The 25,799-nt window shown below is 38.2% G+C and overlaps 1 protein-coding gene and 1 long non-coding RNA gene across 2 annotated transcripts; one reads left to right on the top strand and one right to left on the bottom strand.

The window, feature by feature from the left end:
* Positions 1-425: 425 nt before the first annotated feature.
* On the bottom strand, positions 426-25,724 carry LOC5571074 (polyphosphoinositide phosphatase). The gene is made up of 4 exons (XM_001659464.2): positions 25,499-25,724; positions 1,897-3,493; positions 919-1,510; positions 426-855 (listed from the first exon to the last, which is right to left on the bottom strand). Exons 1-4 carry the CDS (start codon positions 25,568-25,570, stop codon positions 534-536), a joined length of 2,583 nt encoding a protein of 860 aa, XP_001659514.1. The 5' UTR covers positions 25,571-25,724; the 3' UTR covers positions 426-533.
* LOC110677642 lies at positions 4,898-5,795 on the top strand. Its single transcript, XR_002501092.1, has 3 exons — positions 4,898-5,207; positions 5,270-5,371; positions 5,433-5,795. It is a non-coding gene; the product is annotated as an uncharacterized LOC110677642 (long non-coding RNA).
* Positions 25,725-25,799: the final 75 nt, after the last annotated feature.

The raw sequence follows: 25,799 nt of genomic DNA, 5'->3' as shown, positions 1-25,799 counted from the left end.
CCTACTTGACGCATTTTGGCGCCCTTGGCGAATGCCAACCTGGCCAACCACACGCTACGGCACTGCCCATAGCTCAGTACAAAATATGAGAATATTTACACATTGATGGAGCAACTTATCTTAAGTAGCATCCGTTGGTTCACTATGCAAGTATAGTTGTTCTTGAAATGACGGAGAAGCAACTGCAAGCGATCAATTATGCCCATGATTGTAAAAGCTTATCGAAATACTTTTCCAAAACAATGTTGTTATTGAGTATTGAGTTTTATTACTTTAAAATTGGGAGATACAAAGTCAATATGTCTACCACAATGAATGACGGGCTACTTAGCCTTAAGAATAAGTAAAGAAAAAATAGAATGAGAAGTACTACAATGCACATAACATATAAAATTCTCTAGAAACAATGAACAAAAATCTACAAATATATTTGAATAACATTAACTTTTATTTTTATTTCATTTGGCCCTTGTAGAATGGATAAAAATTATGAAAGTAAACAAATTTCAATCGAATGTTATTCATCTTTCGTTTTATCCGAGAGCGTTTACATATTGTGCAATAACCGGATCGACACTCTTCTGCTCCATAATAGATTGTCGCATTTGGCAATATTTTTCGTAAACGGCTATGCTCTCTGATTTTACCGTTGGAATGGGAATATCCTCCTGTGCCGTTGACATCCGGCTAAGGTCATTTCGATAGTGAATTTCATTATTTTGTATGACAATGGCATCCGTTGTAGAATTATTTAGCAAGTATGACTGTTGTTGCTGGTTGTGTTTCGATTCGTTTTTCAATCCGGCATAATTCTGCGGATTGAAGATTCTGTTCATTTGGACGTATTTATGGTACCTAAAAATAGATAATGTTTCAGTGAGCATTTAGTATAAAAATACATTGAAATCCAATTAATACTTGATCATGTCCGCCTTCTTAGGGGCTTTTATTTCGAATCCATAAACGTCACCGGTCATCGGGAACATATTGCTGATTGTGACCGGGTCTTCCGCCCGGCTGCTATTTGCGCTGCTGGTCGGGGCTGTATTGCGGATGCTACGGTCATCATCCTCCGAGTCGGAGTTCTCGTCCAAGCTCGAAGATGAACTGTTGGTAGAACCGGTCGACGATTGCCCAGTTAGGGAAGGATTTTTAATGGCTGCACTTTCACGCCTTCGGATCGGCTCGAACGGACTGAAGTTTGTTCGGAATGTTGGCACAAAGTTTCGCGCCAGAAGCGACAGCTGGTAGGCAATGTTCTCCTCGAACGATGTGAGTTTGAAGTCGTAGTAGAAGTTGGAATAGTAATCGATTATTTCCGCATCGGTTGAGTGGATTTTGATGAGCTCATTGACGACGCGGTTGTTGTCGCTGGTGGAGTACGGAAGGTGTTTCATGACGAACGGCCGAATCCACTGTGTCAGGGGTTCGGGGGAAATTTCGCGAATCACATCTACACGTGAATTGTGGATATAGAAATCGGTTTCCAGATCCCATATGTGCGTTGATTCTGAGAAAAAAAAATAGTATCAGATACTCTATGGAAGACTCTTCGGCTACAAGTAAATACAAATGTAAAGCGAACGGATTGATTCTATAACAAAAGATCGATGATAAAATGTGCAAGTTGAGGATCAAAGGCCGGTTCTTCAACATCAGTAATTCTTAAAAAAAATCCTTTAAACGTCCCATGAGAAGTCACAAATCAATTTAAGGACGAACTCCTAGAAACAAAATTCTAAATGTTATCTAAACGTATGTCTGCATAATCGCTGAAGATGTGTCTACGCAAATCTGTAAAGGAATTATTGAGGAACCTTTAAAACAGTTTCCAAGCCTCTAAGAAAATATTTGCTACCATTCTTGTTACGCAGTCAGTATGTGAACATTACTTACTATTGACTTCAGATTCCGAAGGCATGTAGTAACCCAAGAACAGGTTAATGCTGTGTTGCTTCTCCGTGTCACTGAACGTGTTGCTGCAGTATCGACTGATGGTCTGTATGATGTCGTTTCCTTGAGAAGCCCAAGCCGCTGTCTTCCGGTAGGTTTTAATACGATGGACCAACTGGGAGCCACCGTATTGCAGCGCCAGAGTATCCCCATGATCTTCGTAGAGATTCTCCAGCATGGTAACGCAGTCAGATTCAAACTCCAGCTTCCGTTCTTTCAGAAATCCCAGCTCATACAACTGATGAGCGAGAACACATTTACCGATTGCAAATTGAGCCGTGTTTGTACGGTCCAAACAATCCACGCAGTTGACTCTCACAAGTCCCGTTTGCTGTTTTGTAGTTTCCTCATCCAGGAAGAACATTCCAGTCTGCTGAATAACGCTCTCGGCATATTTTGCTAGACTTTCCATGACGCTTCCTTTGCCTCTGCTTTTCCGGGCCATGTCAAAGTCGATGTACTTAATGCGAAACTGTGGCGGTAAGAACTGATTGAGATAATCTACGCTGCTCACCATCTCAGAGCTAAGCACACTTTCGTGCCGTCGCTTCTCACGTTTCTTAACCAAATTGAGTATGATGATAGGAGCGCCGTAATGGAACATCAGCCGTTGATAATGCTTTCCAGAAGTTTCACCATAAGGATCAGAGAGATCGAGAGCTATCTGCGGTTTGGGAACCATTTTGCTAACATCTTGCGACCAATGGGAAGGAACTGATCCTCGAAGCTGTGTGAAGCTACACATTCTCACTCCATCCAGCACGATTTGTTCCGTTTCAACTTCATTGGCAACGTCGCCAAAATAGTTGGCGCCTCGCTTTAAAAATCTAGTCCCGGCAAACCGCGTGCTTCTCCTAGCAATCAAGCAAACGTAGATGGGTCGACCAAAGATGCTTATGCTCGACTGACTAATAAATCCATGTATAACTTCCAATTTCCAATCTTTATGTAAGATTCCATCCATCGATTTCAAAAGATACGCGTTCCAGACGAATCTATCCCGAGAAACACCCCGAAATGCGTAGGTAGTCCTTTCTCCGGAATTGTTCCTCCACACCAGAGGTTCATCTCGCTCGATATCGCTTCGACTTCCTACGAACTTGGGCGCAGAAACGTTATACTGCAAACTTCTGGTCAAATCGTAACTGTAGCTGAAGTAAAAATTGCTCTTCAGATCCACGTTGTTGAACATCTTCACGTAACGTTGCTCCAGGGGGTGAATCTGTTTTCCCACTGGTGCTTCATTGACCCGGATCATGGCCGTGTCTTTGATCGTGTAGATGATGTGCTTTCCAATGAACGCACAGCGCGTTCTTTTGGTCACCAGTATGAGATAGAACCCTTCCAAGAATTTGATAAATCCCAGAACTCCATAAGCACTAATCGAACGTACGAAGGACCTGGACTGGACAAACTTGCGGATGTCGCTCTTCTCCAGCTCGTTGGCATTTTCGTGAACGGACAGTTCCGGCGATTTGCGATCAATCTCCAGCAGACGGAAACGGGTTTCCTGGCTGTTGCTGCCCACCAGGTAGAGTTTCTATGAAACAAATAAGAGGATTTATAAGCGGTTTCTTCACCACCGCTTAGACCTAAAACCTAGTTTAACTATATGGGTAAGCGTGCTTTACGGCTTAAGTCATTGTGAAGAAATCGGCCCTTAGAATCTTAAGTGACCATTGATCTAAAAAAGATTTGGAATCTAAAGTAACCAGATATATTTAGTTTCAATGAGGGACGCAATCTTTGTGATAGAGCCAAGTCCTGAGATATTTAAGCTTTTACAATCAAAGTTGACCAGCATATCTCTACGATCTCTATACCTGTTGATATTAAATACTTTCCTCTGAAGTTAGCTAGTGTAAACTTCCGATACAAATCCGCTAAACGTTGCCGAATTGATCCTTTGATAAATATTAAGAAAATTCTGAACTAAACCTAAGCACTGAATCAATCTTACCAGAATACATTCAGAATAAAACCGGATGTTCATTTTTTAATACAGTTGAACATTATGTTTAAAACTCTAATAATACTGACAGAAATTTTATTAAATATCAAATAACATTTATGTGAACTTAAGACAATAGGAAGAGAATGTTCGGAGCATAGTTTCCCAAATTGGACTCCTTTGGGGAATAAATAAGCAAATAATAGTCAGCAAGACAATTATGATGATGGCGGGGCTCACATACCCCTACAGAGGTTTGAGCTAGACGATATATCTTTTAGATAATTAATTGTGATCAATGTTAACCAGATTTACAAGCAATATTCGGTCTGATTATTACCCAAGTAACCAGTAAGCACGATAATGCTGCACGGTAACAGCATTATATGCGCATATAGGGTAATCATTTGATGCATGTCAGTTTTATATACGCATATAATGCTATTATATGCCAGAAAAGGTGAAATAGCGTGCCATTATAGTGCAAAGATATAACCGTGCATCTCTGCACCACTAAAACTGATATAAGACCACGTGAGAAACGTCAATTGTTTTCGCCAGGTTTTTAGGGCGAATATGTTGTGCTTCGCGTACGCAACCAGAGAGCTTTCGCGTATGCGGCCAAGCAACTGGTACTTGAGATAAATAAATGAATGAATGAAAACGGAAACCTCGAATAGTATGCAAAAATGTAATAAAATGATTCAGATACCGTACACCCCCGTTAATTTGAACGGTACCCCATGCAAACCATCGGGGTTCATTTTTAATTTGAACATCTAGTCACCCTAGAAACGTGTTTCTGGTTACCTCTTTCACTGTTTTGTTTTGGTTCTGCGTTCCGTTCCACAGAGTTCCTTTTCACTTTACTTTGTTCCATGGGCTAAATGACGTTTGAACCATTTTTAATCTGAACGATGTGCAAATTAGCGGGGTACAAATTAAAAAGTGTTCAGATTGAAAGTGGTCAAACCAACGGGGGCACCCGGTAGTACTTCTCCGTATCAGACTTATGGTGGTAAGCTCCATCGAGTATGATACTCCATTCACGTATTATCCTCGATTTTTTTAAGCACCGAACGGTATTATCCTTGATTTTAATCCCGGTATTAACTTTAGTGCGCCGATATTGGGGCACTAAAGTTAATCCGAGATTTTGTGTAAAGTGGCTGCGTGCTTGTAACAAGAATTCACGCATACCGTATTAGCATCGAAAACGTCAGAAGAAAATGATAATCAAAACAAAAACATCTCGTCGTTGAGTTGTAATTTGTCGCTAGGAGTGCAGATTTTCTTTCTTCAGGTAAGTTTTTCAAGTAATTCTTGAGTAACTTTAAAATAAAATAGTTAAACCTTTCTTTGCAGCAACATAAAAGAATACTCGCCGGGTTGAGCAGGAATGAGCTGATGCAAAGGTTAAACGATTGGGCAAGTAATGTGGATTCTAAAACATTAGCATCGGCACAGGTAAAAGAAAAGCTGGTAATGGAAATATACACCTATTCTAACGTTTTTTGTCTGATTACAGTCGAACAAGCAAATGCAGTGCCTAATTCAAATAACGATCGAATCGTTGAAGATCCGTAAGAGGACGATCAGGTGAAGAAAATGTTCTGAGGTTATTGAACGGTAAACCTTCTGCTACACCTGGATCGAATAACTCGTCAAACAGGAAATGAGTATGCCACTTGAGCATCGAAATACGAATTCCAATCGACCTGTTGCTGAAGCATTTCAACGACGGTGACTGGATCATATTAACTCTATGAAAATTTGGCACCCTCAGGACGCCACTTCTTCCGGACCATCCAGAAAACGTTCTTCTTCTTCTTTCTGGCATTACGTCCCCACTGGGACAGAGCCTGCTTCTCAGATTAGTGTTCTTATGAGCACTTCCACAGTTATTAACTGAGAGCTTACTGTGCCAATGACCATTTTTGCATGCGTATATCGTGTGGCAGGTACGAAGATACTCTATGCCCTGGGAAGTCGAGAAAATTTCCAACCCGAAAAGATCCTCGACCAGTAGGATTCGAACCCACGACCCTCAGCTTGGTCTAGCTGAATAGCTGCGCGTTTACCGCTACGGCTATTTGGGCCCCAGAAAACGTACAGTAGCTGGATTCTGGAAGCTAATAGGTTAGTTTTAGCACAAATTGTATGCAACATTTATTATTGGAATAAAATTCGGGGTGTTTTTGGGCACCGTAAAGAAGCGTAAACTTATTCTACGAATAGAATAATATTTAGGTCTCGCAGCGAAGTGATAAATCTCGACTCGGAAGCGACGAGTCCCCGATTCATTTAGGGGAAAGTGAAGCAGTTTGGCCACCTTAAGAAAAAGTCGATAAAAGTTCTGAAAATTTTCGCATAATTTACAGGGCTGGGAGCGAGTCACTTTTTAGTGACTTAATCACTATTTTGAAGCCAGTCACTTTAAGTCTCTTTGTTCAAACCATTTCAACTAAAGGCACTTTTTTCAACTATTTTGAGCTCAAATTTCGTGAGAAATTTATGAATCGTTCTTTTTTTATGTAGTTAAGTCATCACAAAACAACTTCAGTATCAAAATACCGTTTTGATTTGATTCATATTACGGATAGCTTCAAATTCCAGACAATATACTTTGTATGGGGAACATTTCGCACGAAATGTTTCAATTTTTGCCGATCAAAAGTTCCTACTTTCGAGTCTTGTTTTAATTGGCTTTCTCCACAGATAGGTTTTCATGCAAATTTATAATGCCCAGCTTCTTTATACGTCTCTTTAGTGCATGGTTTCCCAACCGATTGTTCGGGGCCCGTGATGACTTCTCAAAGACAAAATACAATACAAAGACTGATAAAATGCTTCCAATATCATTTGATAAGAGATTGAAAGCCAGATATTCTTAAAGCGCATCTGTTCTGAATATGTTCTATGTGAGCTTGAAAATGAAAATAAGTTTGTTATTCGACGATTCACGGATATTTGACAAGGTTTACGGAGGGCCCCTGGCAACATTTTTAACAAGTTCTTCACATCGCCTAGAATAAGCTCTAATGAAATACATTATCAAATCTTGTCACTAAAATAACTTTTTTCGGAACCACTTTTTGCCATCAGCCCTAAACTTTATCTCGCCCTAAGAGCCATTGGTAACCGAGTGTGTAGCTTGTCACTTTCAAGCAAACGAATGCATCAAAATTAAAACAGTCACGATTGGGAGATAGATGAGGACATTCTCTTCATCATAGCATTATTAAATAACGTCTAAATTAATTCGTTTGCCCAGAACCATCAAGCTACACACTTGATTACCAGTGGCTTCTAGGGCAAGATTATGTATTAAGGTGATTATAAAACAAAGCCAAACTTTTAATTTTCAAGTGCACAAGACTTGAGAATCTGACAACAGTTGAAAATTAATCAAATTGCTTGCTTGCTGGGTGTGACCAATGGGATAAATTTTCAACGCGGAGCGCTGTTTGATTCTCAAATATTGTGGTCTTGAAAATTTGAGGTCTGGCTTCGTTCTATAATCACCTTAAGCGAGAATTGTGCTTATTTTGCACGGCATGTGAGTCACGACTAGTCGCTCTCATCTCGGGTGACGTGAGATATTAGTCTTCAAATTGGAGCGAGTCGACAATTGTCACATCACACGCCGCGCAGAATAAGTACAAATATTATGGAATCTTCGGATTTTTGCATTTGCACACTCCGCACAATTTCCGTTGTCTTATAATTTTACAAATGAATTAATGATTCTCAAAAATTTGTCATTTTTCGAGTCGATTTCTCAACGATGGATGTGGTGATATGAGCACCCTATTTTGGGTTGTCAAATTATGTCAGAAAATCTAAAAATTCAACTATTTTTTTCGCTACACATGAAAGTTATTAGTATTTTTAAAAACGTCTTGCAAAAATATGAATTTTTCAAGAACATTCTAATAGTCAAGTATGTATCACCATTCTAAAATAATGAAATTTAAAAGAGCCATTCGGGGCAATATGAGCAGTCTATTGGAACATTATTTATTTCTTTTTATTTAAGTATAGAACTGACCCACAACATGCATATTGCTTCATTGACTTATCGGCATTGAGGTTTAATGTTATTTCAACTGAATGAACCAACCAGCTCAGTCGATTGTATTATGAGTTCGTTGAGCAATTCGAAGAAGTCAACCAAATATTCCAGAACATTCCTTATTGTAAAATATCGTGAACAGGGTTTTAAGTCAGGGAACTATCAATTTGTTCTCAAAGGGGTTTTTAAAACACAAGTAGTTCGGTTGAGTACCAAATGATTTCTGACCAGATATATTTCTCCTGTTTATCATTACACTTCTATCTTCCCTTTTCTTTATACCTTTCTCTTTTACGCATGCATCTCTCTTTCTCACTATTCTTGATTTACATTCTATGTTCGAAACCGGTGTCTTCCTATTTTACCGAATGTCATATTGAACTTGCATACAACAACTCCTCATCCCTTTAAGAAATTACTAAACATTTGTATATACAATTATCCAAACAGTTGTTCAACTAAAATTCATCAATCTTAGCATTTCCGATAGCTTATCTAATAATAAACTAAATCTTTCTTCCTTTTCTTCTTCGATCTTCTTTCACTTCTTCTGATAGGATTCTGTTGAATCTCTAAATTTTCATCTTCAAAACGTAAACCTTCTAAATCTTGTTCTTGAAATATAGACGAATCGGCAGGGTAACCGTAGAACGACGAACTTGATTCTGAAAATTCATCTTCTTCTCTTCTTCTTTTTCTATTATTATCTTCTACATTTTCTTCTTCATCTCCTTCCTGCTGCTGTAAACAATCTGCGTGCAGCCGATGCGCTGCATCAACTGCACCCATCAAACTCTCTCCTCGAAAAACTACTTTGTGATCCCTTTTGTGGTATGAATCAGGCTGCACTTTCAGTTGACGCTTGTGCGCCCAAATCATCCTGCCACCGAGGGAAACTCTTAATGTCGTCAACCGTTTCCTCTTCCGTCAAAGCATTAATCCTCCCTGATGGTGTCGAAGGTCTAGCAAAAGTATTTCTCCATCCCTGATAAAAAACGTCCAGCCACGTACGACCCATCAATGGTACAAACTCGTTGTCGCACCGGAGTACTACCAGAGAAAGTTCTCTGCTGATGTCTCCTACCTGTACTGGGACGAAAACTTTTCCTAAAATCGCCAAACGCTTTCCATCTATGACTACTAACTTTTTGTTGCAAGGTTTCAAGGAACGGGTACTGAAATTTCTCAAAAACAAATTTTCCGAAATGACGCTCTCTGCAGAGCCGCAATCAATTTCCATTGTTAGCCTCTTCCTGTCTGCTAAAACTTCAACATAACACGGTTCGCTAATCTTCTTAACCGCCGAAATCATCATGCAAGGGGATTCATCTTCCGATTCTGTATCTGTGTCATGTAAATCCGTCTTTAATCTCTTAAACAACGCGGATGTAGAAGCTTTTGAGGATTTAGGCGACTGAATAAGGTTAACACTGCTTCTTTCCTTGCTTGGGCTCTTTTGGTTCAGCTTGTAACAAAACTTTCTAGTATGCCCGCGTCTTTTACAAAACGAGCATAAAAATGATGGTTTCCCACCATTGTTCTCGCGACGCTCTTCAAACCTGCGGTTTCTCCGGCCTCCTCTAGAAAACGATCTATCTCTGCTGTAACTCCTACTCCTGCTTCGACTTCTACGTTCAAATCTAACGCGAGAACGATCTACCCTAGCACCAAGTCTTGCAATGACGTTACCTCGGGTACCGGTCCTTTTATCATCGTCTTCCTTCAAATAACGCGTCCTATCACTAGAGATCTCCTGATTGACGATGATACGCTCAGCTTTGGAAGCAGTGAGATCGTCTTCATCAAATAATCGCTTTTGCAACTGCCGATCCAAAACACCGATTACTAATACATCGCGAATAGCTCTCTCTTTAAAACCACCAAAATCGCACTCTTCGGCCAATTGCTTGACGGCAAGGACAAAATCGATTGCTTTTTCGTATTGTCCTTGGCGACGAGTCCAAAATTTATAGCTATGTATGACATCTGACTCCTTTTTATCGAAACGCTTTGTCAACTCCTCAGTCATTTGCTTGTAGGTCAAGTCTTTAAAATCTTTACCCGGGAATAAAAGCTTTAATTGGGTAAAAACCTCACGGCCACATACCGCCAAGAACGAAGTTTTGTACTGGTCTTCCTTGATATTGTTATGCAAAAACAGCCATTCTAACTGCTCTTGGTATTGAGCAAATGGTATGGTACCAGGCAAATAAGGCTCAGTAGTGGTTTGCAACATACTGAAAGCTTTTTAGCCCGAGAACGCAACCGACTCCCAGCAGCAACAGCCCAACAGCAGCACAGCAACCTCCGGAATCCGCGAAAAAATGGCAGCACCAGCACTCCTCCGAACTCCACGGGAAAAATAGTAGCACCGGCACGGCAACAGCAACCTCCAAAACGCCTATCCAACACCACAATTCAGTTTCTTCGCCGTCGATCTTCTCCGTGATCAAATTTCACTACGGAATTCTTCTGCATAAACAAAACACTGGGTCACTGACCTTCGATCAGGTTTATTGACCTTACTCCGCCGGCTGGCACGGCAGGCAACAAACAACAAAATGCACTTTTTTTGCCTCTCGATACACAAAATTGGTTGTTTCGGCTGTCTCCTTCGTCGATCAAATTACCACAGTTGACTCACTGACAGCTCGTCTTTGCAACTGCGGGCGGTAAAATCGGTGATGAAACAAAAGGGCTTGGGAACAACAGCGCTACTGCTTCCCTCTTCTTTACTGCACCCCGAGAAAAATGATGCTCAAAATGATGGAAACAAAAATGGCTTATTCACGGCGCTACGAACAAAAGAATGAAAAGAATACAATAAAACAATGAGCATCGATCGCCGTTTCAATATAAATGGAAAAATTGAGCCGTAATACAAAATGGTGTTCTCTATCACCAAAGAAAATGTGATTTCCCAGAGATTTTCACGCTAGCTTTCACTAAAATCGCACTGAAAACTCACTAAATAGTCCTTTTAAATAATGCGTAGCACTAAACCCAAACAAAATTCACTTAAACAGTGACCGATATAGCACGCCACATATGCTCTATAAAATTTGGTCGAGATTAGGAAAATGTGTGACAAAATGGCTTTGTCAGAAAAAATTCAAGAAAAATTGGCCCAGTAGCCACCACTTCCTAAAACCTTTGCTTCAACTTACGCCGAGTATTCCACAAAATTTCACTTTTCACAAACTTCCACTCGCGACGCGACTACTTCAACTTTATCCTCGTCGCCACTGTAAAATATCGTGAACAGGGTTTTAAGTCAGGGAACTATCAATTTGTTCTCAAAGGGGTTTTTAAAACACAAGTAGTTCGGTTGAGTACCAAATGATTTCTGACCAGATATATTTCTCCTGTTTATCATTACACTTCTATCTTCCCTTTTCTTTATACCTTTCTCTTTTACGCATGCATCTCTCTTTCTCACTATTCTTGATTTACATTCTATGTTCGAAACCGGTGTCTTCCTATTTTACCGAATGTCATATTGAACTTGCATACAACACTTATTAATCCCTAAAAATCCCCAAGGATTTTATTACAAGGAATACTAGAAGCTCACTATTATTTTAGTAATACTTTGACTTTCTAAGCAGAGAAATCTCTGAACGAAGGAGGAACTACTGAAGTAATCTCCGATAGAATTCTTCAAGACTACCAATAATTGCAAGAGGTCTCCTTGCTGCAGGTTCATATGGTACCCTTAGTAGAATCCATTGGAGGAATTCCGGAAAATATAACAGAGGAACAACAAAACTGAAAGATTATTTTTCACTATTTTTTTTTATAACTTTGATTTCTTTGACAATTTTTGAAAGCCCATTAAGGAGTAATTGGACGAATCTTTTGGAAAATCCCTGACAAAAATTCTGCACGAGTACTTGGAGGAATTTTTGAAGACATCACATGACGAATAACAGAAACATAACCGGAAGTAAACCAAGTAGAATCGCCAAAAGCTTTTTCGGAAATATTCCTGAGAAAATTTCAAGGGTGGTTTAAAAAGAATTCCACGAGAAATCACAATAAACCTTTACAGGGGATTCCACGAAGGAATCACAGGAGAAACTCCTAGATGAATTCCTCCTGGAACTCCTGGAGGAATCATTGCAGGAGCTCCTAGTGGAATCAATGCAGGAGCTCCTGTAGGAATTCCAAAAAAAACTTAGAAGGAACTCATGGACCAAGGGTTTCCATCCATTTGGTTCGCGGAGCACTTTTTGAAACAAAATTGTTGCGTAGAGCACCTATTCTTCATTATCACTTCGTTTGGAATCAGGATTTTTTACATTTAATCGATAATTCCTACGAATATCGTGAAGTAAGATTTATGTTAGTCAATCTTCATTTATTTTAATTGTATTTTTTCAAATTTATTCCTAATATAAATATTTGTTTTATTTCATTGAGCAAACATTTTTAAACTTAAACTGTGACAATTAGGCATCTTAACTAAACTATATTTGGTTATTAACCCGTATAGGTCTGAGTGAAAGCAAAAATACTGAAACCCTCACCGCTCAACAAAATCTTAACGGATTCAAATTATTTTTTGTCAGTTCACTGGACTACATATCTAGTTTCCAGAGGAGCTTGGAAATATTCCTATGGCCGGAGTTATTCCGGTGGGTCACTGGGTCATGTCGGATAAAAAAGGGCTATTTTTTGGGACATACCAAGTTACCTTTATTTATTTGCAATGACAATCATTTTAATTTGCATAAATCAATAAGATCTGATATTCAACATTCAATTCTCGAAAAGTAGAAATCAAACATAATTGTGCATTAAAATGCGTTCCCATAAGCTTGGCACAGATGTTCAGATACAAATTGGCCACTTTATCATAAGTTTGAGGCGTCCCGGGATCCGAAAATGATCATTTGTAGGATTCAGTGCGCATCGTACCTTCGTGCTGTGCGTACACGAATTCTCTCTGCTCTTGGAAGTTTTCTTAAAAACTACCTAAAGCAATAAAACAGTACTTTTCAGTGCTACAAAAACAGTACTTCTCAGTGCTAAAATTAAAAACGGTACTTTTCAGTGCTACTAAAACAGTACTTTTCAGTACTATTTTTTCTACTATTGATCCCTTTACGATCCTTGTTTGGACCCGTGCCTTCGATTTTTCGTTGGACCCGTTGGCGAAAGCTAGCGGTGGTAATCCTTCTTGGACACCGTCTTGGGAAAAAACCTTTCGAAGGTCACGTCTTCTTTCGTTTATTAATTAAACATGGTATCAACAACAAACAAAAGGAAGGGTGAATCTCTGAATTCACTACTTCCTTCCAAAAAAGTGGGTTTTAAAACTGTCACTACACGTGGCAAGAATGGAAGAAAGGACGCTTCCCCGGAATGCGAACTTTCTTCCAAGGGTGAAATGAATAATTGTATCGAAATGAGCAATCAGTTCGATGCTCTAGACAAATTTTCCGAACACCAAATCGAAGCAGCCTCTAGCCCAGGCTCTTTGATTCAAGTGAGGAAGCAAAGAGTGCCGCCTATCGTGGTCAGTTGTTCCGAATTTGGGGGATTTAGGCAGGAGATCTTGAACTCCATCCCCAATCAAGGTTTCCTTCCAAATCGCAAAGAAAGGAGACTGTCGCGTTTTGCCGGAAACTCTTAAAGATCGTGAGCTTCTTCTCAAACATCTTGAAGAGAAGAAGCACAATTTTTTTACTTATGACGACAAAACTGAACGTTTGTTCAAAGTTGTCTTGAAAGGTCTCTCAAGTGACTATAAATCACCTGAAGAGATCAAAAATGGAATAAATGATTTACTTGGATTTTCCCCAGTCCAAGTAATCATTATGAAAAAGAGAACCCAATCTGGCATTGTTCGGAAAGGGCTTTCTCAAGAATTTTATTTAGTTCACTTTAACAAAAAAGAACTAAATAATATTAAAGCTTTAGAAAAAGCAAAACTTTTGTTTGATGTCCGTGTGACATGGGAACATTTCCAGAAACCTGGAGGAAATTACCAGAACCCCACTCAGTGCCGTCGGTGCCAAAAGTGGGGTCATGGTACAAAAAATTGTCGCATGGATGCTAAATGCATGATTTGCGGAGGTTCTTCTCACGCCAAAGACGTCTGTCCAGTGAAGGAAGATACCACCAAATTCATATGTTGTAATTGCGGGGCTAACCATAAGTCCAATTTTTGGAATTGTCCTTCACGCAAAAAGGTCATTGAGGCTCGTGCCAGGCAGATGAAAGATAATATCCGTTACGATAACGGTCGTTTCCGGAATTTGCCTGGTAGAGTATCTAACAATGCTCATTTTTCAGTTAACGATCGCTTGATCATGAATCATACCCATCAGGAAGATCATAATCATGCTCATTCACAAACTAATTTTAATCCGTCGGGTAGCCGTTCGAATCTTTCTATTTCGAATGTATCTACCCACGGTAAATCCTTTGCCGATATCGTAGCAGGAAATTCGAACTCCTCCCCTGCTCGATCCATGGGTACCCATTCTACTTGTTTCAAATCAAATGGAAAAAACCCTACCGCCACAGGTAACTCCGCTTCTTCGTCTACCGAAAATTCCAATGAGAAATCACATGACATGTCTGCCTCTGATTTTAATTTTCTAACTGAACAATTGAATCTAATGATTGATGCAATGTTCAAAGCCACCACTATGACTGAAGCAGTCCAAGTAGGTGTAAAATTTACAAATCAAATTGTTATTGGATTACGTTTTTCTAATGGATCCAAATAATAATTTAAATATTTTAAATTGGAATGCTCGTTCTCTGAATGGTAAAGAGGGCGAGCTGTTTAATTTTCTTACGGTTAATAACGTGCATATAGCAGTTATTACCGAAACGTATTTAAAACCTGGATCTAAACTCAAAAGAGATCCTAACTTTTTTGTTTATCGTAATGATCGACTTGATGGGGCATGTGGGGGAGTTGCAATCATCATTCATAGGCGTATAAAACATCAACTGTTTTCATCATTTGAAACTAAAGTTTTTGAAACTTTGGGTGTTTCTGTTGAAACACAGTTTGGTAAATATACTTTCATAGCTGCCTATTTGCCTTTTCAATGCTCTGGGCAGCAAGTTAATTTGCTCCAAACTGACTTGCGTAAATTGACTCGCAATAAGTCAAAAATTTTTGTCATTGGTGACTTTAATGCCAAACATCGGTCATGGAATAATTCTCAAAGTAATTCCAACGGCAGAATTTTATTTGATGAGTGCTCTTCAGGATATTTCTCAATTCAATACCCTGATAGCCCCACATGTTTTTCCTCTTCTAGAAATCCATCTACGATTGATTTGGTCTTAACCGACTCTAGTCATCTTTGTAGCCAACTGATTACTCATGCTGATTTTGATTCTGATCATGTCCCTGTTACATTTCAAATATCCCAAGAAGCGATTCTCAAACCTATCAGCTCCACTTTCAATTATTTACGAGCCGACTGGAATATATAAAACGTATGTTGACTCCAATCTTGATGTTAACATTTCTTTAGAAACTAAACTTGATATTGACAATGCTCTTGAAACTTTAACAAATTCCATTGTTGAAGCCCGGAGCATTGCAATTCCAAAATGTGAAGTAAAATTTGAATCCGTGATTATAGACGATGATCTTAAACTCTTGATCCGTCTTAAAAACGTGAGGAGAAGGCAATTTCAACGCACTCGCGATCCTGCTATGAAAATTATATGGCAGGATTTGCAGAAAGAAATCAAGAAACGTTTTGCTCAATTAAGAAACAAAAATTTTGAAAATAAAATTTCTCAATTGGACCCTGGCTCTAAGCCCTTTTGGAAATTATCGAAAATCTTGAAAAAACCTCAGAAGCCAATACCGGCATTGAAAGAGGAAAACAAATTATTACTAACTAATTGCGAAAAAGCTCAAAAACTTGCTATGCAGTTTGAAAGTGCGCACAATTTTAATTTAGGACTTACTAGTCCAATTGAAAATGAAGTTACTCAGGAGTTCGAAAATATTCTCAATCAAGAGAACGTTTTCGAAAATGCCTCAGTCTCCCAGGCATTTGGAAGAAGTGAGAACTATTATTAAAAAATTCAAAAACATGAAAGCTCCTGGCGATGATGGAATTTTCTACATCCTCATCAAGAAACTTCCAGAAAGTAGCTTATCATTTTTAGTTGATATATTTAACAAATGTTTTCAATTAGCATATTTTCCTGACAAATGGAAAAATGCTAAGGTTGTTCCAATTTTAAAACCAGACAAAAATCCTGCAGAAGCTTCTAGCTATCGTCCAATCAGTTTGCTTTCCTCCATCAGTAAACTTTTTGAAAAGGTTATTTTGAACAGAATGATGGCCCACATCAACGAAAATTCAATTTTTGCCAATGAACAGTTCGGATTCCGCCATGGACATTCGACCACTCATCAACTTTTACGTGTAACAAATTTGATCCGTTCCAACAAATCTGAAGGCTATTCTACTGGTCTTGCTCTTCTAGACATAGAAAAAGCATTCGACAGTGTTTGGCATGAAGGTTTGATTGTAAAATTGAAAAACTTTAATTTTCCAACATACATTGTTAGAATAATTCAAAGTTATCTGTCAAATCGTACACTTCAGGTTAATTATCAGAACTCCAGATCTGAAAGACTTCCTGTAAGAGCTGGTGTTCCTCAAGGCAGCATTTTGGGACCAATATTATACAATATTTTCACATCTGACTTACCTGAGCTACCTCAGGGATGTCAAAAATCTTTGTTTGCGGATGACACTGGCCTCTCCGCCAAAGGACGAAGCCTGCGTGTCATCTGTAGTCGATTGCAAAAAAGTTTGGATATTTTTTCTTCATACTTGCAAAAATGGAAGATTTCTCCTAATGCTTCCAAAACTCAACTAATAATATTCCCACATAAACCAAAAGCTCTTTATTTGAAACCTTCAAGTAGACATGTTGTCATGATGAGAGGGGTTCCAATAAATTGGTCAGATGAAGTTAAGTATCTAGGGCTCATGCTAGATAAGAATTTAACTTTCAAAAATCACATTGAGGGCATTCAAGCCAAATGTAATAAATATGTAAAATGTCTCTATCCCCTTATTAATAGAAAATCAAAACTTTGTCTTAAGAACAAGCTGTTGATATTCAAACAAATTTTCAGGCCAGCCATGTTGTATGCTGTACCAATATGGACTAGCTGTTGTAATACCAGGAAGAAAGCTCTGCAGAGAATTCAAAATAAAATTTTGAAAATGATTCTGAGGCTTCCTCCCTGGTATAGTACCAATGAGTTACATAGAATATCCAATGTTGAAACATTGGAACAAATGTCAAATACAATCATTAATAATTTCAGGCAAAAATCGTTACAATCTTCTATTGCCACGATTAATGCGTTATATGTTTAGGTTAAGTTAGGTTAAGTATATTAAAAACATTTTTTTTCTCATATAAGCAGGTGAAATCAACTCACCTGTAAAAAACTGCTACGGCAAATGAAATGTAATATGTTGTTAACAAAATGTTAATTAAATCTTAAATTTGTTTTACCAAATTAGGATGATAGTGTTGTCAAATAACACAGAACACCTAGATATAAGAAATGAATGTAATGTTTGGAATGATACTAATAAAGAAATTAAAAAAAAAAAAAAATCATTTGTAGGATTAATCCAATGCAAAACTCATAGTTATCCAATTCAATCGTTTCTCAAAAGGTTTACACTGATGCAATTTTCTTAAAATTCTGTCATGTAGTGGTCACATTATAGCCGATTCCGGAAATTATCTGTGACTTGAAATTTGCCTACCTTCAGGGGCACACACGCACAATAACCTTCTCACCCGACCTGACCCAGTGATCCATCGGAATAACTCCGGCCACAAAAATATTTCCGCGTTCCTCTGTCCTCTTCTAGAAACAAGATATGTGTGCCAGTATACTGACAAAAAATCATTTGAATCCATTAAGAATTTTTGCTTTCACTCAGGCCTATACGGGTAAATCAAATATTTAAAAATTCGTTACTTAAATGGCAGAATGGCATTGATTGGGATTTGTTTAAGCCTCTATTATTGTTTCTGAATGAGTAAACCCCAAGTTCAGAACTTCCGAAAATATTCATAATTTCGATAAACTTGTGAAATAGTCCTAATTCTGTATCACGGTATCGATTGTTATCGAAGCTAGCCCTGAGAATTCTAAGAAGAATTCCAGAAGGAATTCTTGGAGGGATTGCAGGAGGGATTTCAAAGAGGAATTCCTAGAGGTATCCAAGAAAGGATTTCTGCAGAAATTCCAGGAAGAACTTCTGGAAAACCCCAAGAGAAATTCTGGCAGGAATCTTAGGAGAAATTCTTGGAGCAATCCCAAGAGGAATTCTTGGATGGTTTCCAGGAGGAATTTTGGGAGAACTCTCAAAGATATTCCTGAAAAAATCCGAGAAATAATTTTTGAAGGAATCTCAGGAGGAATTCCTGAAAAAAAATCCGAGAAATAATTCTTGAAGGAATTTCAGGAGGTTCCTGGTGCAATCCCAAGAGGAATTCTTAAACAAATCCCAGGAATAATTCTAGAAAACAAAAATGGCAGGAGGAGTTTCTGGAGAAATCCCAGATGGAATTCTAGAAAAAAAAATGTAGGAGTAATTCCTGGGGGAATCTCAGGAAGAATTTCTATAGGTATTCCTGGAGGACGTCCGAAGGAATTCCGAAATTCCAGTAAGAATTCTAAGAGGAATTACAGGACGAATTCTAAGAAGAATTTCAGAAGGAATTCTTGAAGCGATTGTAGGAGGAATTCTTGGAGGGATCACGGAGAACAAAATATAGTGTTCGTAATCATTTTTCCGGTCAAGTCAACTATATTTTATGGTTAATTTAGAGATCACTATAAATATAGTTAAAGATAACTATGAATATAGTATAAACTGTAATATAGTTAAAAACAACTATACCGTATAGTTGCTAAAAACTATATTTTTTATAGTCGTCAAACGTCAAAATATTTTGCAATGTTTGCTTAGCATTTTGTTCTGCTTTATCAACATATCTGAAAAGATTCGCTGCTGCTTTATCGATCTAAAAAAAATATTGCAAAAATCAAAATAAAGTGTACGTTGGCAAACTTGATATGTGGTCTCCTGCGTGAGAGTTGGTTTTCTTATCACCTACCCTGTTCCTTGAAAGTTAAAAGTAACTAGATTTGTGAGCATGGGGGATGTGAATGTTTTCTGATAGTGGTAATTATCCAAATTATAATTGATATAGGTACAAGTGGATAGCTGAATCAATGAAGTGTGTGTATTTGATCTGACGTTAATTTAGTGTTGGTGAAAGTTAGTTTTACTTCGAAACAACTATTTGTGAGTAGGTATAAGTAATTAACGGGATAGTAATCGCAACATAAAAAAAATTCTTCTACGTGATTGCAGGAGGAATTTCTGGAGGGATTTCAGGGAGGGGTCCCAAGAGGAATTCCTGGAGGTATCCCAGGAAAAATTTCTGCAGCAATTCCTGGAAGAATTTCTGCGAAAATCCCAGGAGAAATTCTTAAAGGAATATCAGGAAAATTTCCTGCAGCCATCCCCGAGAGGAATTCTTAGAGGGCTTCCAGGAGGAATCCCTAGAAGAACTTCTGGGAAAGGAGATTATTGCTGGAAAAATCCAAGAAATAATTTTTGAAGGAATTCCTGCAGGTATCCCAGGAGAAATTCCTGGAGCTATCCCAACAGGAATTGTTGAAGGAATCCCAGGAATAATTCTAGAAAGAATTGTAGCAGGAGTTTCTGGAGGAAGTCCGAAGGAATTCCAGGAAGAATTCCAGAAAGGATTGCAGGAGGGATTTCAGAGAGGAATCCCAAGAGGAATTCCTGGAGGTATCCCAGGAGGGATTTCTGCAGAAATTCCTGGAAGAACTTCTGGGAAAGTCCCAGGAGAAATTCTGGTAGGAATCTAAGGAGAAATTCCTGCAGTTGTCCTAAGAGGAATTCTTGGAGGGCTTCCAGGAGAACTCTCAGGATATATTACTGGAAAAATCCAAGAAATAATTTTTGAAGGAATCTCAGAAGGAATTCCTGGAGGTATCCCAGGAGAAATTCCTGGAGCTATCCCAAGAGGAATTGTTGAAGGAATCCCAGGAATAATTCTAGAAAGAATTGCAGGAGGAGTTTCTGAAGGAATCACTGCAGGAAGTCCGAAGGAATTCCAGGAAGAATTCTAAGAGGAATTCCAGAAGGAATTGCAGGAGGAATTTCTGGAGGGATTTCATGGAGGAATACTTGGAGGAATCCCAAGAGAAATTCCTGGAGGTATCCCAGCAAGGATTTCTGGAGAAATTCTGGAATGAATCTCAGAAGGGATTCCTGAATGAATCTCAGAAGGAATTCCAGGAGGAATTAATTGAGAAATCCCAGGAAGAATTCCTATAAAAATTTCCGAAGGGATTCCTGGAAAACTCTTGAGGAAACGCAAGAGCAATGTATTACCTGCTTCTTTCATGTCCACAGTTGATCAGCAGAAATTAAATCATTTTATTTGTAACGAGAAATGGCATCTCAGTTCGAATTTTTCGAAAAATGATACTATTTTTGAGAAAAAATATGGTAGGCATCAGCCATCATCATCATGCAGAAAGGGCACCAAATATATTTTTTTAATAGTTTTTAGAGCGAAAAATAAAACAAAGCATTTTGCCACACAAATATTGTGTTTAGCGAAATATGTACTAATTCCTGGAGAAATTTTAATGTGGAATCCCATTGGGGAAAACTATTTTGTATCATGTACAAACGGTATCAAATTTTATTTTTTAACAGTTCTAAATTTCGAGAAAAAAATTGTTACTTGCATTAGACACATAGACACTAGCATGTCCTAGCACCATGCGGTGAGTAGCGAATTGGCCGATGTAAGTAACTCAATCTTGGAGAAATCTCAGTTGAAATTCCTGAAGAAGCCCCAGGAGGTGATCTTGGGAAATATCTGGTGGACAGTAAATTCTGGAGGAAGTTCAGGAGAAATTCCAGTGATAATTCCTAGAGCAACCCCAGGCGAAATTTTTGAATGAATCCCACGAGGAATTGTTGAAAAAATCTCAGGAGGAATTCCCGGGGAATTCGTGGTAGAATCTCAGAGGCAATTGATGTACTAAAAGGGAATATCTGGATAAATGCTGAAGTAATTCGAGGACGAGTTTACCCAATCCTATCTGGAGCTAAATGATCACGTTTCCCATGAAGGGATCATGATTCACTGGATTTTCCATAACGTACCGAGTATCCATGCATAGATGGTAATGACTGTATGAAGAGTATTCTACATATTTATAAAAATCAAAATAATATGTCTGTAATGTAGCTCATTATAAATCTACAAACATATACTCAATAGATTTCAATTAACTATTGTACATGTTTTTTTTTTATAAGAATTTTCAATTTCTTTTCTTTTATCTGGCGCGTAATTGGTTGATTGAATTCGTGTGTTAAAAATTACAGAATTGTTTGCTTCCAGACCTGCCACTCGAGTATACCAATCAGCAACTAACAATATTTCGAGTGACTTGTTTATGGCGTCGACTTCTACCAATGATTCGTGAGCTGCTCTTCCTTTCTAATTTCCAATCCTAATATACTAGACCAAGACCATGAGATTTTAACTTGCGACCCTCAAATGGCCTTACTGAATAATTGTGTGTTTATCGTTACGGCTTTTCAATCTACAGCCAGGTCTCCTATTAGACGCTGCCACCCACTTCACACCCATCGCCATTACTCAGCTGTCGTTCAATTGATTCTAGCAAATGTTGACAGGTTAATATGCCTCGGTAGAGTGATGTGAATTTTGAAATTTTTGCTCCCCTATGCTTAAACGATTTTTATTATGGCTAATAGCATTCTCCCAAAGTTAAAAGTGATTCGAAAGAAATTTGATTGTGCACACGCCATATAAACATGGTGATTACTATTGAAAACGCCAAACTTTTGTGTTCAGCCCTCTATCTCGTCGTCAAAATATTTTATGGAAAAGTGAACAAACTTATGTGAAATCCTTTCAGCAACAACTTTGCGTAAGACCACATTTCGCAGTTAGAAAACTGAACACAAAAGGTTTGCCTTTTCCATAGGAATTTCCATATAAACTTCAAATGGCGTGTGCACAACCAAATTTCTTCCAAATCACTTCAAATTTTGGGAAAATGATTTTTATTATAATGGACATCGTTTAAGCATAGGGCAGCAGAAACTTCAAAATTTGCATCAGTCACAATCGAAAAATCAACTTAATCCAATTGAAAACAGCTGTGAAATTGCAGAGGGAGGAATGAAGTGACGCTGCGTTGGAACATTCACACCTCGGTATCTGAGCTCGTTCCACCACGGATATTGTATAGGCGTAAAAAGTTGGTGTTGCAGAGATTTTTTTCACCAATTCCACGTTTTCCGTGGAAATGATGAAAACCTTCCTGGCACTCGTTTCATGAAGTTGGCTGCAGATCATCCCATACTAAGCTGAGCCAGTCTAATCCTTATGCATTTCCTCTCAAAAACTAGAACAGTGAACACGTCCAGCTTGAAATGTTCCTACATGTACATATGGTTGTTTTAATCCTGAGAACTTCCAAATCGCACATTTGCTGCAGCTGAAGCTTCGTTAGCATTCAGCTCGATAAGAACCGTGGCCAATGGACGCCTAGAGAAAATCGGTACCATTTTCAACCGGTAAGCATTTATGAGACACTCTTCATACGTTATTCTACCACTAGGACCAAAGGATAACATACTTCTGTGGCCTTCAATGGAAATTCCGGTCAAATGAGAAATCCCACTACGATCAGCCGCTCCAAATGTGATCGAACAGACGTAGGTCGTATTGCCATGCAAACACACTGCATATCACTCGCCAATTCATTGTTCCAGGAATTGTGCAGGAATTTTTACAAACTGCAGAAACTTTTTTGTGAAACGGCCCAGGAAATGTTGAGGTTTAGGTATGTTGAAGCTCGAATGGATGGTTGTTCCTCCAGTACAGCAGCAGCAACAGCCACAAACCAGTTTTGCTGGATATCCAGAAGCAAACCGGCAGAGACCATTCATTTGCAGGATATTTTTGAGGAATACATTATGGTTCGTTGCTAGTTATATGACAGCCGAATAGTTTTAATATGTTTAATCTAAACTTCACGCACATCAAAAAGCTGCTGGAAAGCTAAAACTGCAGACAAATCCAAAATCCAACACTCGCGTAACAATTCAAAAGGGCCAATCCTCAGATCGTTGACTCTGAGAAAATTCGATTTGAATATTATTCACCACATTTTCAATTCCTATTTTTCAGTATTCAATTAAATCAATGTGATTTCTTGCTAGTTGAGTGACGATTTACTATTACTACACGCTAATAATTGATTTTATTCTGAAAACTGACAAAAATGTGGAAAAAATTATATATTTAAATGCTTGGCCCATTTTCGATTTTCATCAAGGCATGGGCCTTTTTTATTGGCCAAAATAGAATTTTATTAGCGTGCTTGGCCCAAGGCTAGGCCTTTTCGGTTTTCAATGAATGAGCAAGAGAGAGTCATTGGCCTCTCACCATGCTAAGGCCAATGACAGTTTGCGAAATTTTCCGATTGTAGGCCTTCTTGATGGAGCGAGAACCAATCATTGGCCTTTTCGAGTGGGGGCCAATGAATGATTTGGAAAAAAGCGGTTATTGGCCGTTTTGAAAACCGAGTTTATAACGGTAAGTTTTATGATTATGTTGACAATGTTTGCATAGTTTGTGGGTGTTGGGAGATGCTATCGAATGGTATCAAAACCCGATTTGTTTACAATTTGATCATTGGCCCTTTAGAACTGTTACGCGAGAACACTTTTTTGGTGAGGAATTATGAAATCAAAACAAACAAGCGATTGAAATGTCATTTTAATTCATTCTCTCTTGCAGCTCTTTTCTCACACGCACACATTCTCGCGTGGCTGCGTTCTTTAAGTTAATACCGATTTTGGTGCTTATCGAACGGAGTACTAAATTTAATCCTGGATTTTTGAAAATCCGGATTAAATCTGGTACTAACTTCGTTGGTGCTTACCACCTCATTTTGGTGGTTTTCATCCTTTTGAGGACCTGCAAATTGCTACATTTTGATCGTCGTTTTATGATAATGAAATTCCTCATTTTGCGTCTCGAACCTGCGACACCCGTATTGATGAGTTGTTGAAGTCCTGCTCCTTTGCTCCTTCGGCCACATCAGATGAATAGTATTGGAAAGAAAAGTGACCAATTTAAACCATCACTTTTCCCTGTCATAAACCCTGCAATTGTAATAGTGAGAAGATTTATGTTTGACTCCCTCTTACCACTATATGCAAACACAAAGCACGTGGTGTATCTGTCAAAACACTGGATGGCATTTAAACATGCCCTGTATGCGAATATAAAAAAACGACATCCGTTTTTTTATAAATCGCCTCTAGTTTAGTCGATTTGCCAAATTTCAGATTTATATCAAACATTTTATCAAAAAATCATATATATTAAAATTAAGTTTTCACAAAAAAAATGCTCCCTTCCACCAGTAGTTGCCGTCCTGTTCCAGTAGTGGATCAACGGATGGATTAAATTTTTAAAATGGATGTATAAAAATGAAGAAAAGTCCCAGAGATGATCTTTATGCTTCATTCGAAAGATATTAGTTGCTGTTCCGCGGGAAAAATGTTAAACCTGTGTAAAAATTAACTATTTTGTTTAAAATTCCTTGTATCATACCCGAACGTCTACTACTGGATCACTAGCGCAACTACTGGAACAAGTCTATACAGAGTTAGAATTAGGGCGAATGTGAAGACTAATACATTCTCAGTAAAATCGGTTTGAAGTTTAGCGAATGTAATTTTAATTCTATATTATGTTTCCGATCGATTTAATCGCATGATGCATTTTTAAAGGATCCATTACAATATTACTTTTCTAGCAAAACATTTAATTTATTTACATATTATGAATAACACGTTAAAATAAATAAAAAACCAATCTTGAAATCTTTCTGTTGACACCGAAAGATTTTTGTTAAGGCTTTTCGTTATTATGTTAGGGCCATTTCACAAATTTCATAACGCTGAAGGGGGTGGGTGGGTGTCCTCGTGATGTTAAAGCTCATACAAAATTTGTAGAATATTAATACAAAGTGCGTTACGAAGAGGTGGGTGGGTGTCAAAAATAACCATTTTTGGCGTTATGAAATTTGTGAATAAACCCTTATGATTTTTTATAGCTTAGGTAGTCCACTAATGGCACCGGCACCCTAGTGTATGATATTTTGCCATTTTTTTTTATCTCACCTAGCCGTTTTTACTTGCTCCGGTGTACCTTACATATTAAATTTTTTAAGGCGTTTGTAAAATCTGGAACGTTTTCAGGGACGCTCGATAGTGTAGGACAGATTATTTGAATTCGGGACTGTCCTGGAACTGTCCGGGGAACCGTCTGGTCACTTTTATTGCAGTAATTTTGCGCCTATGTTTCATTAAATGACTCACCGATTTCGTTTCAAATAAAGCAACCTTCTGAATGGAGCTAATCAAGGGAAAGAATTTTGTGTTTGGATCCATTTCACATGTGTATCACTTTAGCTTGTCTTGTGAATACTATGATAGTTTGATTATTGACCAAATTTAAGGTAAATTATTAGTTTACACTGCGGTTTTTTTTCTGATACAAATGATAAACACTGTTGCTGTTGATAACAAATTTTGGATTTCAGCTGCTGTAGAAACTGACAGCATAACAACCGTAATGAGATGTATCTTTATTACACAACAGTGTACAGCGCTTGAAATA

Source organism: Aedes aegypti, chromosome 3 (assembly GCF_002204515.2).
Source record: "Aedes aegypti strain LVP_AGWG chromosome 3, AaegL5.0 Primary Assembly, whole genome shotgun sequence".
NCBI classification, from domain to species: Eukaryota; Metazoa; Arthropoda; class Insecta; order Diptera; family Culicidae; genus Aedes; species Aedes aegypti.
Note: the sequence above shows the minus strand (reverse complement) of the source record. Positions and strands in the feature narration are given on the sequence as shown.